The sequence below is a fragment of the Panthera onca genome, chromosome B3 (genome assembly GCF_046562875.1).
Source record: "Panthera onca isolate mPanOnc1 chromosome B3, mPanOnc1 haplotype 2, whole genome shotgun sequence".
NCBI classification, from domain to species: Eukaryota; Metazoa; Chordata; class Mammalia; order Carnivora; family Felidae; genus Panthera; species Panthera onca.
Genome location: NC_138344.1, coordinates 117,573,714 through 117,588,804, shown reverse-complemented (window position 1 = coordinate 117,588,804; position 15,091 = coordinate 117,573,714). Strand labels below are relative to the sequence as shown.

Sequence of the window (15,091 nt, the reverse complement as noted above, 5' to 3'; positions counted from 1 at the left end):
TTCTTTTTTTTTTTTTTTTTTAATGTTTTGGGGGTCACTGGGTGGCTCAGTCAGTTAAGCGTCCGACTCTTGGTTTCAGCTCAGGTCATGCATGTTCTCATGGTTGGTGAGTTCAAACCCTGCATCAGGCTTTGAACTGACAGTGTGGAACCAGCTTGGGATTCTCTCCCTCTCTCTCTGCCCCTCTCTCACTCATTCCCTCAAAATAAATAAAAACTTGAAAAAAAGTATTAAAAATTTTGTTTAATGCTTATTTATATCTAAGAGAGAGAGACAGAGACAGAGAGACAGAGTCAGGGCAAGTAGGAAGGGGCAGAGAAAGACACAAAATCTGAGGCAGGCTCCAGGCTCTGAGCTATCAGCACCGAGCCTGACACAGGGCTTGAACTCATGAGCTGTGAGGTGATGACCTGAGCCAAAGTCGGACACTCAAGTGGGACGCTTAACTGACTGAACAACCCAGGCACCACAAGAAGATTTATTTTTCAATGAATGAATGAATGATAGTAGTCCTCAAATTAGACTAGTGCATTTTGCAATCCTCCAATGAATAAATCAATCCAGGAACAGACAATCAACAGCTACATCTCAAACCACAAAAAATTTTTAATTAAAAAAAAAAAATAATAATAATAATCCAGTGTCTGATGATGGAAGAACAATACCTTTAGAAAATTCTTATAAATAAAAGCATCAAAAAAATAACACATATGAACTCAAATTGAAGTCTCAAGATACAACTACCAACCAGTTTACATAAAATACGGAAGACAGGGGCGCCTGGGTGGCTCAGTCGGTTAAGCATCCAACTTCGGCTCAGGTCATGATCTCACGGTCCGTGAGTTTGAGCCCCACATCGGGCTCTGTGCTGACAGCTCGGAGCCTGGAGCCTGCTTCAGATTCTGTGTCTCCCTCTCTCTCTGACCCTCCCCCGTTCATGCTCTGTCTCTGTCTCAAAAATAAATAAACATTGGGGCGCCTGGGTGGCTCAGTCGGTTGGGCGTCCGACTTCAGCTCAGGTCACAATCACGCGGTCCGTGAGTTTGAGCCCCGCGTCGGGCTCTGGGCTGATGGCTCAGAGCCTGGAGCCTGCTTCCGATTCTATGTCTCCCTCTCTCTCTGCCCCTCCCCCGTTCATGCTCTGTCTCTCTCTGTCTCAAAAATAAATAAACGTTAAAAAAAAATTTTTTTTAATAAATAAAATAAAATAAACATTAAGAAAAAATTTTTTTAATAAATAAATAAAATAAAATACAGAAGACAGAGAAGCACTGGCATATTATTTTGCGTGGAGCTGCAATCAGCAAATCTAGACTAAAGAAACACTACTGGGAAAATGACAGTTTCTTCCACAAATAACTGCAAAGGAAAAGAGAGCGAGAACTTAAAATATTTTTAAAAAGTCTTAAAATATGCCAGCCAACTGCAATATGCTGACTATGTATAGATCCTGAATTAAACAAAATATTTAAAAATTGGTATTTGTGACATCTGAACACTGACTTACAATATTAAGAAAAATAGTTAATTTTTGAAGGTCTTATGATAGTATTTTCAGTAAATTTTTAAAAAAACTCCTATCTTTTAGAGATACACACTAAAATAGGATGAGTGCTTGGGATTGCTTAAAAATAATATATAAAGAGGGGGTGTGATGGGTGCTTGGGATTGCCTAAAAATAATATAAGGAGGCGGTGCCTGGGTGGCTCAATGGTTACGCATCTGATTCTTGATTTCGGCTTAGGTTGTGATCTCATGGTTCGTGAGTTTGAGCCCTACATCAGACTCTGCTCTGAGAGTGCAGAACCTGCTTGGGAGTCTGTCTCCCTCTATCCCCTCTGCCTCTCTTTCTCAAAAATATTTTTAAAACAATAAAAGAAATTAAACAATAAATTTAAAAATAACATAAGGAGGAAATGGATAGGGTACAGGTTAAGCACAATTGACCATGAGTTGATAAAGCTAGGTGATGAGTATGTGGAAATTCATCACACTACTCTAATTTTATATACGCATGATTTTTTCCATAATAAAAAGTGTTTCAAGAATGTACATCAGTCGGGGTGCCTGGGTGGCTCAGTCGGTTAAGCGTCCAACTTCAGCTCAGGTCACGATCTCACGGTTTGTGAGTTTGAGCCCCGTGTCGGGCTCTGTGCTGATAGCTCAGAGCCTGGAGCCTGCTTCAGATTCTGTGTCTCCCTCTCCCTCTGCCCCTCCCCTGCTCACGCTCTGACTCTCTCTTTTAATAATTAATAAACGTTAAAAAAAAATTAAAATCTTTAAAAAAGAATGTACATCAGTCATTAAGCATCTGACTTCGTCTCAGGTCACGATCACATGGTATGTGAGTTCTGGCTCTGCATCAGGCTCTCTGCTGTCACCATGTGGAGCCTACCTCGGATCCTCTGTCCCCCCCCCCCCCCCAACTCCCACCCCTCCCCTAGCCTCCCCCAACCCCCTGTCTCTCAAAAATAAACATTAAAGAAAAGAATAATGTACACCAAACAGGTGCTTTTACCAAGAAGAAAGAACAGCCTGCTTCTAAGACAAACAGGTCATCTCACCATCAGTTCTCCTGCTTCCTTCCTAAGTTCTAAGTGTTGAATGCTAATCATACACTGCTGCTCCGAGAAAAACAGACTTTTCAAAACAATACCGTAAAAAAAAAATCTGAATACTTTTTCCTCTCCTACCTCCTTCCTGTTAATGCTTTTCCACTTTCTAATCTCAACTCCCAGCTAAATCTTTCCAACTACCTTTAATCCTATTCCAGTAAGAAGGAAGACAAAGAGTGCTAACAGAATACTCCATGGTTAAGGGAAATGAGAGTCAAACATGTAAGAAGCTATCTATATAGCTTAAAGTGATCTTAGTAAGAATTACCTACCTTGAAGTTTCCCAGATGCACCTTGTACTCGCTTCCAACTCAAAACCAAGCCACATTTCTTCAAAATAAAAAACAAAAAATGATCATTACCATTTAATAAAATAAATTAATTTGTAATAAAAATAAGAACACAATCATATTTCCACCACGAGAAAAATAAAAGAAAAAAATCATACCAGCTATTAAATTTCTTAAAATTCTCTCAATTCCCACAAGCTTATTATATAAAAGAAATATATAATACATCATTTAAAAGAAAAATAATAAATTCTTACAGATTCTCTTATTTGCAGAAAATTGGCTACCTTTTAATAGAGAAATTTTACAGCATTATTTACCTTATCCAAAATATATAAAATGCCAAAATTACCAATATCATAATATTTAAAATAAACTATAAAAAATTCAAGTAAATTAGTCCATAAAAATTATGTTCTAAAACACATGTATATACTATAAACAACTTTTTAAAGATTTTTTTTAAGTAATCTCTATACCCAATGTGGGGGCTCAAACTCACAACCCCAAGATCAAGAGTTGCATGCTCTACCCAGTGAGCCACCCAGGCGCCCCTATATCATAAAAGTCTTTTAGTAACATGGGGAAATGCTTGATAAGGATACAAAAATAACATGGGACATGAAATTGCAAATATACAGTAAGACTTTATGCAACGAAAAAAATTTTCGATAAATCAGAAATATGAGTGGAGCAGGTTACCTGAAGAGTAGAACATTATTTTGTTTACTTGCAAAGTTTTTAAACATTATTTCTAATTATTAAAGTAAAAGCTAGAAGGTTAAAAAAAAAAAAAAAGTTATTTGTGGAAAATGGTAACTGAAGACTGCCTGTCAAAACTAAGAGAATGCATGTATTTTTCACATCTTCCTTCACAGAAAACCAATAAAATGAAAATCAAGGAATATAAAAGATAAAAACCCATGAGATCAAACATTGTAGGGGGAAACGGCACCAGAATTCAACAAAATTTTAAGAAGACAAAAGGCAAGGGGCGCCTGGGTGGCTCAGCTGGTTAAGCGACCAACTTCGGCTCAGGTCATGATCTGCCCATCCATGAATTCGAGCCCTGCGTCAGACCCTGTGCCTGTGCCTGTGCTGACTGCTCAGAGCCTGGAGCCTGCTTCAGTCTCTCTCTGCCCCTCCCCCACTCACGCTCTGTCTCTCAAAAATGAATAAACATTAAAAAAAATTTTAAGAGACAAAAGGCAAATGGAAGGATGGGAACTCATTCAGTGTATCAAAGAAAGCCGTAACTCCCAAGTGTTAACAGATGAAGATACTACTGAGAAAGAATTAGGTTAATGGATTCTACAAAGCCAAGTGGACCTAGACTAGAGGTAAAAGGTGCGTACAGTGGAGAATGGAGTTGCAGCATGAAGCTGAATAAAAACAGGTGCTTGCCTGACAATATGAATATGGAACAATGAAAGCCTCAGAGTTCTTTTCAAGCAACTACTCTAATCTCCACCCCCAGAGAAGATAGCCTGCTATCTTTATAAGAAACTATACTATCCCCATCCTCAGGTAAAGACAGAATGAAGTTATGAACAAAGTGAACAGAACAGATATGAAAGATCAGGAAGGGATACAGAATGGGTAACAAGGGCAGCCAACCATATACTCACTAGGCATGAAACCAATCAACTGATGGCTAAATTACCCTACAATGATGTTCAACATTTTACAAACCCAGCATTTCCACACAAAAAGACTTTTAATCCCTAACTCTTAAATGTAAACAATCAAGGATCACTAGACATTTAAGGCCTTAAAAGAAAAATAAGGGGTACCCTGATGGCTCATTCAGTATAGCATGCAACTTGATCTCAGGGTTGTGAGTTTGAGCCCTGCATTGGTCACAGAGCCTACTTAAAACTTAAAGGGGAGGGGCACGTGGGTGGCTTGATAGGTTAAGCGTCCGACTTGGGCTCAGGTCATGATCTCACGGTCCGTGAGTTCGAGCCCTGAGTTGGGCTCTGTGCTGACAGCTCGGAGCCTGAAGCCTGCTTCGGATTCTGTGTCTCCCTCTCTCTCTGCCCCTCCCCTGTTCATGCTCTGTCTCTCTCTGTCTCAAAAATAAATAAACGTTAAAAAAAAAATTTTTTTAAAAAAGCAAAAAACTTAAAGGGGAGCCCTGGTGGCTCAGTTAGTTAAGCATCTAACTTCGACTCAGGTCATGATCTCACAGCTAGTGAGTTCGAGCCCTGCATCAGGCTCTGTGCTATCAGCACAGAGCCTGCTTGGGATTCTCAATCTCTCTCTCTCAAAATAAACAAACTTTAAAAATAAATAAAAATAAAAAGATGTTTCGAATAGAATATATACATTATCTCCACACACTTGTACACAAATATTCACAGCACCGTTATTCACGACAACCAAAAAGTGGAAACAACCCAATTGCCCATCAACTAATGAATGGGTAAACAAAATGAGGTATGTCCATCAGATGGAATATTTGGCCATAAAAAGGAACGAAATACTGATATAAGCTACAATGTAGATGAACCCTGAAAACATTAAGTAAAAAAGAAAAGACAAAACACAAAAAGCCACACATACCCCATGATTCTCTGTCTATAAAATACCCAGAATAGGCAAAACTACACAGACAGAAAGTAGGATAGTGGTTGCCATACGCTGGGGAGAGAAGAGAATGGGAAGTGACTTACAGGGTACAGGTTTTGTAGTTGGGGTGATGAAAATGTTCTAGAATGAAGTTAGTGGTGATGTTTGTACAACTTTGTGAATATACTAAAAACAACTGAATTATTATGAAAGGGTGAATTTGAAAGTATAAGTATTATGTCACAATAGAGATGTTTTTTTAAAAAATGTCCTCCCAACATTCCTTTGGAAAAAAGTTGGCATTATCTTGTAAAACTGAAGATAAACAGGCTGTAAGACTCAGAAATTCCACTTCTAAGAGAATACATGACAGAAGTTTTTTCATGTTCACTGAAGACATGACATTACCAGTAATCATACAGCAAAACATAGTGTTAAGAAATAGAAACAATCCATAAGACTATCATTAGAAAATTTTAAATTCCAGGTCATGATCTCTTGGTTTGTGAGTTCAAGCCCACATTGGGTTCTGTGCTGACAACTCAGAGCCTGGAGCCTGCTTCGGATTCTGTGTCTCCCTCTCTCTCTGCCCCTCCCCTGCTCATGCTCTATTTCTCTCCCTGTCTCAAAATAAATAAATAAATAATTGATTAATTAAAAAATTTAAAAAAAAAAAAAGAAAATTTAAAATTCATGGTACATTACTACAATCCAATGGTACATAGCAATAAGTAAACTAAAAGTATATATATATTAGGTGAAAAAAACAAGTTATGTAGTACAGAATTAAAATTTAATTATAAATTTTCTGAATATATAAATATGTAATTAAAGTAAGAAATACACACATGAATGATAAACACCAAATTTAGGATAGTGGTTTACCTCTGATAATTACCTCTGTGAAAAAAGAAGTGGGAATTGGGGCCAACTGTAATGATTTATTTCTTAAGAAAAAAATCTAGAGACAGTATCACAAAATACTGAGTCTGACGAAGCTAGGTTTTGTGGTGTTTATTTCCTAAACATTTTTTAATTCAAGGATCATACACTCTACAAAACAGAAATGGCAATAAAATCAAAAAGGAGAAGATTTTAAAATCACTTATTTAAAAAACAGAGGAGATTATGGAGGGAGAGAGTACAGGCACTGTTGTTTTTTATTATAAAATCATTATTATTTCACTTAAAGTGCATTTATCACCAGGATAAAATTTTTAATCTTTTTTTTTTCTGTTTATTTTTGAGAGAGAGAGAGAGAGAGAGAGAGAGAGAGGGAGGGCATGGGACAGAGCATGAGCAGAAAGGGGAGAGAGAGAGGGCGACACAGAATCTGAAGCAGGCTCAGGGCTCTGAGCTGTCAGCCCAGAGCCCAACATGGGGCTCGAACCCACTAACAAGCGAGATCATGACCTGAGCCAAAGTCGGAAGCTTAACCAACTGAGCCACCCACCCGTCCCAGGATAAAAGTTTCTAAACTAAGAAAAAAAGAAAACCAATGAGGCAACTGGATGGCTCAGTCTGTTAAGTGTCTGACTTCACCTCAGGTCATGACCTCACAGTTAATGAGTTCAAGCCCCACATCAGGCTGTCAGCACAGAGCCCACTTTGTATCCTCTGCCCCTCTCCTGTCCATGCTCTCTCTCTCAAAAATAAATACACATTTAAAAAAAATTTTTTTAAACATCAATGTCAGGGGCACCTGGGTGGCTCAGTCAGTTAAGCATCTGACTTTGGTTCAGGTCACGATCTCACAATTAGTGAGTCTGAGCCCTGAGCTGGGCCCTGCGCTGACAGCTTGGAGCCTAGAGACTGCTTCAGATTTTCTGTCTCCCTCTGTCTCTGCCCCTCCCTGTGCTCACGCTTCTCCCTCTCTCTGTCTCTCTCAAAAATAAACCTTTTTAAAAAAATGTCAATGTCATGAAAAACAAAAACAAAACAAGCAAACAAACAAACAAGCAAAAGACAGGAAGCTATTCTGTATTAGAGAAGATGTCTAGGGGCGCCAGGGTGGCTCTGTGGTTAAGCATCCAACTCTTGATTTTTGGCTCAGGTCATGAGGCTCAGGTCGTGACCTTATGCTCTTATGAGCCTCATGTCAGTCTCTGCCCTGCCAACCAAGTATAACAATTCAGTACAATGTATAATCCTTGACTGAATCATAGATAAACAAAATGCAGCAATTATGGAGATTATTGGGAAAATTACATATGAACTGTAAATACATTCAGTTAACAATATTATATCAGGGGGAAAAAATACTGTATCAGCCTTTAATTTTTTTTTTTTTTTTTTTTTTTTTTGAGAGAACACACAACTGAGCAAGGGGCAGAGAAAGAGGGAAAGAGAGAGAATTCCACAAGGGGCAAAGACAGGGAGAGTGGGAGTGGGAGTGGGAGGGCTCAAGCTCATTCCCAGTGAGGCTAGAGCTCACCAACCTTGAGATCAAGATCTGAGCCCAAGTCAGATGCTTAACCAACTGCATCACCCAGGTATCCCAGCCTTAAATTTCTTAAGTATGATGATGGTTTTGTGATCATATAGGAGAATGTCCTCCATCTTAGGAAAAACAGGAAGTATTTAGAGATGAAACATCACGTCACAACTTAATCTCCAATCATTCAGAAAAAATGTGTGTGGGGTGTGTGTGCGCGCGGGTAGAAAATAAATGTGGCAAAACAAAATTGTGTTTCACTATACTATTCACTCAACTGTTTTGCAGGATTGAACATTTTCAAAATAAAAAGCAGAAAAGGATTATTCAGTCCTTTCTGCGTTTTCATAAATTTGAAATCGATAATAAAACTTAAAAATTAAAAACAGTTTAACACTTACAGCAAGGAGCTGTCTTATAAGCATGTCTGAAGCTTTCTCAGAAATGTTGCCAACAAAAACTGTAGTAGTGGGACCACAATTTTCATCATTTTCTTTAGCCTTTAAGCCTGGATGATCCTTTCTTGCTCCCAAATGCTTTCCAACCATGGACACAGTGGGTACTAAAACCTAGAGTGAAAAAAAGGCAGTAAAATTGGACCTGGCAGTTAAATTCCCATCACGTTTAATGTAACATTAAGCTAACAACAATTTTTAAGTAGTGCATACACAGCAATTAGTAAAGGTTCTACATACCTAATCTAAAGCTCCTATCATTTTTCATTAACACAAAATTATCTGCGACAAGTTCTATATTAGATAACCTTTCTTTTAAAAAACAACTTGGAAAAGAAAATAAAAATAACTTGGATGGAAATTTCTTTATACTTAAGACCTAATTCTTAAATGTCCACAACATCATAAGTCATTTAAAATTATCAAATATATCCAGGAGATCCGTCACAACTCTACTCTGTACAAACATAAAAGCAAATTTCAATTATCCCTGCTAATCCTCTGACAAGAGTATTCAAATACTCTCACAGCATTCTCCAAAACTTAAATTTTACCTTTATCAGTTGCATTTTTTACTTTTCCTTTGTAACTTTCAACTTCCCAGAGAACCAATCTCACTCATTTTTACATCTGAAACTGAATTTAGCAAAACATCCACAGAAGGCACTGAATAAAGAGTGGTGAACTAAGGGAGCTGCTCCAAACCCCAAGTCCCACCTTTTCCTAGGCTGAAATGCAAGACAGTAAGTACCTGTCAGGTGGAGGTTTTCCAAAATACCCCAACAATGGGTATCTGATCCAAGAAAAATTAGACCTCCCCTTGGTCTGAAGAACCGTATCTTCTTAGTGGTCGGCCTCACAGCAGATTTGTTTCCCCACAGAGTTACCATCTCCTTTTTAATATAGGTAACACCTCCTTCTCCCTCCCATTTCAAAATCCACAGGTAGAGAAACAGTTGAAAGTAATGAGATCTACCCTCCCTCATAGAATTCCAAATGAAGCTTCATATTCTACCAGTTAACTCAAAGAAAAATTCTGGCTAAATAACAGTTAAGAGGATTATTATTTATTCATGTGTAGTAGCATGTTAGCATTCTTAATGAAGATGCTGAGAATGTACAAAAGCTTTGATGAATGTGAAGAATTAAGGCTTAAGAAGACTGAAAATGAAACAGTTTAGCAGAGTAAAGGCTTCAATAAAACTTTACAAAGCTTAAAGATACCATAACAGACAACAGAGCAAAAATAGGTTGGAAGGGGCTAAAAATTAGGTAGGTATGAGGAAAGAATGGAAATATATTCAACTCAAATTTCACTTCACAATTTAAATTTCTGCTAAGATCATTCCTACAGTATTTTTTCTTTCTTTTATGAGATTGCATGTCAGATCATTCTCCCATCTCCCAGGACCAAGACAAAATGAGAGAATGGTGAAAAAACCAATGTCCTAAATCTGAAAGAACAAGTATATGAAGAGTGTAGAGAATACGAGGGAAATCATAAAACTATTTAGGGAGCCTATTTTAGGGGCAACTGCATAATATGCATAGCTGAGTGAAAATGATACTCAAATACATGGATGCTCTCACTCCCCATCATTCTTTCAAACATTAAAATACTTTATCAAGTTGTTTAGCTTTAAAAGAAGTATTACTACTGTATCTCCTCATTCCTCCTTAAAATTGTACTTACAGTTGGAGCAGGTGCCATAATGCTCATTGGTACAGGAATCATTGGGGTCCCTGAGAAAAAAAGCATAATAAATTGTAAGAATACAAATATATAAGACTACATTCTATATCAACTACATGCCACACCAACAGATAAAAATGCAGGACTAATGACAATGAAATATTGATGAATGCCTTATTTTCAAAAGCAATGGGACATCAGACCAGTCCATATAAACTTACATAACAACAAAAAAAACTATTCAAAAAGCAAAAAGGCTGCCACAATATGCTTTCGTCTCAGAAGTTTAAAAAACTCTATAGTTGTTGATTCATGTTCATCTGATTCAGTACATCCTGAAAGCCAGTAACTTACACAAATACAGGTTCACTTATGGGTAAACAACAGTATTAATGAATCCTTCAAAAGGTTAAAAAAAAAAAAGGTATCAAATGAGAAATTAATCTGAAAACCTAGATAGAATCGTGTTATTGCTGGTTCTTTAATAAAAACAAAAATCAAGGGCACCTGGGTGGCTTAGTTAGTTGAGTGTCCGACTCTTGATTTCACCTCAGATCACGATCCCAGGGTCATGGGATCGAGCCCCGAGTCAGGCTCTGCACTGTGTAGCCTGCTTTAAGATTCTCTCTCTCCCTTTGCCCCTCTACCCTGCTCACACTCTCTCTAAAAATTAAAAAAATAAGGCAGCCTAGGTAGCTCAGTCAGTGGAGCATGAGACTCCTAATCTCGGGGTCATGTGTTCAAGCCCCACGTTGTGCATAGAGCTTACTTTAAAGAAATTAAAAATAAATTAATTAAAAAAATTCAAAATAAATCATGCAAAAAATATGACCAGGAATGTCAGTCAGTGTCAAAGAAAATCTCTAAGACAAGTATCTGCTGCTCTGAAGGTTTAAGAGAGATTAATGGGCTATTACTGACATCGCAGTGAAATCTGCATTTTTGTTTTTAACTACATTGTTTACCAATCAATGGCTACTATATAGAGTGTCCTTGTGTATATAACTAATGAAATCTTACCATTTGAGTACTAAGAAAAAGAATGTAATGAGGGCAAAAATCAGTGAAAGATTTTGTCCAGTTTTCTAACATAAATTTTAAAATGCTTCTAAATACATCTCAAGAAGTTCCGAAGTCGCTCTTCAGTTCAAATTTAACATCAACTTAAAAGAATTCTCTAGCTAAGACTGGTAATAAATTCTTAAACACTTAACATTATCCATTTATCTTCCAATATAACTCACTTAAAATAACTTTTAAATGAGAAAAATCAGGATTCCTATCAATACACCAAAAGAGTATTACAAAAACGGAAAAAACACAGAAGTGCTTGGCTGGCTCAGTGGGAAGAGCATGCAACTCTTGATTTCAGGGTCGTGAGATCACACTGAATGTAGAGATTAAGTAATTAAACTTAAAAAAAAAATAAAAGACTTCGGAATCAAACCTGGGTTCAACTCATCGTTATGTCATGCCTAACTATGCAACCGTGGCCAAACTCTTAAGCTACAGTTTCCTCAATTGTAGTAAGGTAATCATTTCTTTGGAGTACCTATGAGACTTACGGAGATCATTTGTGCGTAGCACTTAAATACAGTGGATGCTCAAAACTAGAATTCATCAACCTATCTAAAGTTTTCACTTTGTAAATAAAACAAAAAAATAAATCCTCCCCCCTTTTTATCAACTGTAATCTATATGGCACCTTTTCCATAGGTAAGCTGTTAAAGAAAAAGTCAGAAAGACATAGTAGAAAAAAAATGTTTTTTCCTTTTCTTTTAAAGTAACCTCTAGGGGTGCCTGGGTGGCTCCCATGATTGAGCATCCAACTTCGGCTCAGGTTACAATCTCACAGTTTGTGAGTCCAAGCCCCTAGTTCGGCTCTGTGCTGACAGCTCAGGGGCTTGCTTCAGATTCTGTGTATCCCTCTCTCTGTGCCCCTCCCCCACTCTGGCTCTGTCTCTCTCTCAAAAATAAACATTAAAAATAAAAATAGTAATAATAATAAAGTAAGCTCTAAACTCAACATGGGGCTCAAACTCACAACCCTGAGATCAAGAGTAACATGCTCTACCAACTGAGTCACCCAGGTGCCCCATTTTTTGTTCCTTTTTAATAGTTACTAAAATTTGAATAATACATTTCTTTTTTTTTTTTAATTTTTTTTTTTTAACGTTTGTTTTTGAGACAGAGAGAGACAGAGCATGAACGGGGGAGGGTCAGAGAGAGGGAGACACAGAATCTGAAACAGGCTCCAGGCTCTGAGAGCCCGACACGGGGCTCGAACTCACAGACCGCGAGATCATGACCTGAGCCGAAGTCGGCCGCTCAACCGACTGAGCCACCCAGGCGCCCCTGAATAATACATTTCTTAGCCCAACTTACTAAATTTCATGCAATATGAAATTCATAATAGAGAATGTATTACTACTCATTACAAAGATCTATACATGCTAAGTATACAAAGCGTGAACAGTGCAGTACTATGCTGTTTTTAAAAAACAGAAATAAGAGGGAGGGCACCGGGGTGGCTCTGTCGCTTGAGTGTAGGATTCTTGATTTTGGCTCAGGTCATGATCCCAGGATTGTGGGATCAAGCCCTATGTGCTGAGGATGGAGCCTGCTTAAGATTCTCTCCCTCCCTCTCTCTCCATCACTCCCTTGGCTTGCATGTGTGCCCATGCTCTTGCTCTCTCTCAAAAAAAAAAAAAAATTTTTTTTTAATTTAAAAGAAAATAAAGAAAAACAGAAGCAGGGAAAGAGTATACATAAGCAAACACATCAGGATACACATAGTTCATCTCTGAAGCGTGCACACTACAAACTGGTAAGAAAGGCTATGTTTGGGGAAGGGAATTCTCAAGAACTATGGGGAAAAACCTTTCTTTCTCTATATGCACATATTACTCTTTAGGGAAAAATTACGGTTATTTTTCAAATTTATTTTCTAATTTAATATAGAATTTGACCATCACACTTAAAAGTGCAATTAATTGCATTAATAAGAGAAGAAAATGATTCATGAACATGGGTTATGTGTGGTCTTGATTTACTACACGAGTTTAGCATACTATTTTATTATTTACCTTTTAAAGTATTGATGCTCTACAAAGAACGCACAATGAGTTGTAACTAAAGTCTGATTTATCACCCAAGTATATTTCCCTGAACAGAAATGATACTGTATGCTATTATAAATACAATCAGAATTAATAGTGTTATTCTGAATAAATGCCCACATTAGTATGGCAATGACCAAACAGGCAAGAAGAAACACTTACAATCTGGTTTCAGGAGCAGCTGACCCACCTTTTTTTTTTTTTTTTTTTAATGTTCATTTATTTATTTGAGAGAGAGACAGAGACAAAGAGAAGACGTGAACAGGGTAGGGACAGAGAATCCCAAGCAGACTCCACACTGTCAGCAAAGAGCCCCACACGGGGCTTGAATCCATGAACCGTGAGATCACAATCTGAGCCAAAATCAAGAGTTGGACACTTAACCCAGGTGCCCCCTGCTGACCCATTTTAAAAGATAAGCAAAGAGAGTAGTCTTAAGAGAAACAGGTTTGGGGCACCTGGGTGGCTCAGTCAGTTAAGCGGCCGACTTCGGCTCAGGTCATGATCTCACGGTCCGTGAGTTCGAGCCCCGCGTCGGGCTCTGTGCTGACAGCTCAGAGCCTGGAGCCTGTTTCGGATTCTGTGTCTCCCTCTCTCTGACCCTCCCCCATTCATGCTCTGTCTTTCTCTGTCTCAAAAATAAATAAACGTTGGGGCGCCTGGGTGGCGCAGTCGGTTAAGCGTCCGACTTCAGCCAGGTCACGATCTCGCGGTCCGTGAGTTCGAGCCCCGCGTCAGGCTCTGGGTTGATGGCTCCGAGCCTGGAGCCTGTTTCCGATTCTGTGTCTCCCTCTCTCTCTGCCCCTCCCCCGTTCATGCTCTGTCTCTCTCTGTCCCAAAAATAAATAAAAAACGTTGAAAAAAAAAAATTTAAAAAAAAAAAATAAAAAAAAAAATAAATAAACGTTAAAAAAAAAAAAAAGAGAAACAGGTTTCATTTATCTTCTACTTCCATTTAATAATTTGGTATAATGTTCATCAGAAAAGGTTAAATTTAGTATTTGCTCTTTAAAAAAAAAAAAGAGTTAAACTTTTTTTAAAGTTTATTTATTTTGAGGGAGAGCGCGCGCGCACACACACACACACACACACACACACACACACACACACGGAGAGAAAGCGCATGCGCACAAGCAAGGAGGGGCAGAGATAGAGAGGGAGAGAGAGAATCCAAGCAGGCTCCACACTGTCAGTGAAGAGCCCAATGCAGGACTCAAACCCATGAACCATTAGATCATGACCTGAGCCAAAGTCAAGAGTCGGAAGCTCAACCGACTGAGCCACCCAGGTACCCCATCAAAGGAATTTAAATCTTTTCTATAAAACCAATCTACTAGTAGAGAAATTAAGGCACTGATCTTTCAGTCATCTTTCCTGATTCTGAATAAGTGATTATGCTTCATTCCCAATCCCTTAAATTTCTTCATAAAGAAATTTTTTAAAAAGTAAACTATTCTTTCCTATAAAGCTATATAACACAAGGGTTTTGTTTAAAAAAAATATATCATGGGGGACACCTGGTGGCTCAGTTGGTTAAGCGTCTGACTTTGGCTCAGGTCATGATCTAGAGATTCGTCGATTCAAGCATCATGCTCTGTGCAGACAGCTTGCTTCAGACTGTGTCCTCTCTCTCTGCCTCTACCCCACTCGCGTTGTCTCTCTCTCAGCCATGTTTATCTTGTGGCTTTTCATACCTACTCCAACACTGCTATATACTTGCCCTAGGAGCAGGAGGCCTCAAAACTGAGTCCGTAGAATGTGTTGTGAATTAACAACCCATCTTATGAGCCAACTTCAATGTACTGTTGATCTCTCAACAATAAAACACTGTAATTTCAAATAGATAATCCAATAGTTAAAAACAGGTCTCTGATATAAGGCTTCCCTCAAACAGGATGCCTGGGTGGCTAAGCG

The 15,091-nt window shown here is 38.2% G+C and overlaps 1 protein-coding gene across 1 annotated transcript in view; it reads right to left on the bottom strand.

Annotated features, from left to right (window-relative positions):
* Nucleotides 1-15,091, bottom strand: part of RBM25 (RNA binding motif protein 25) — a 61,556-nt gene that overhangs the window by 36,491 nt on the left and 9,974 nt on the right. Inside the window, exons 3-5 of the mRNA XM_078448048.2 lie at nucleotides 10,059-10,108; nucleotides 8,312-8,479; nucleotides 2,888-2,945 (exon numbers count right to left, since the gene is read on the bottom strand). Coding sequence (XP_078304174.1) covers nucleotides 2,888-2,945; nucleotides 8,312-8,479; nucleotides 10,059-10,108 — 276 coding nt within the window. The remainder of the gene's footprint in view (nucleotides 1-2,887; nucleotides 2,946-8,311; nucleotides 8,480-10,058; nucleotides 10,109-15,091) is intronic.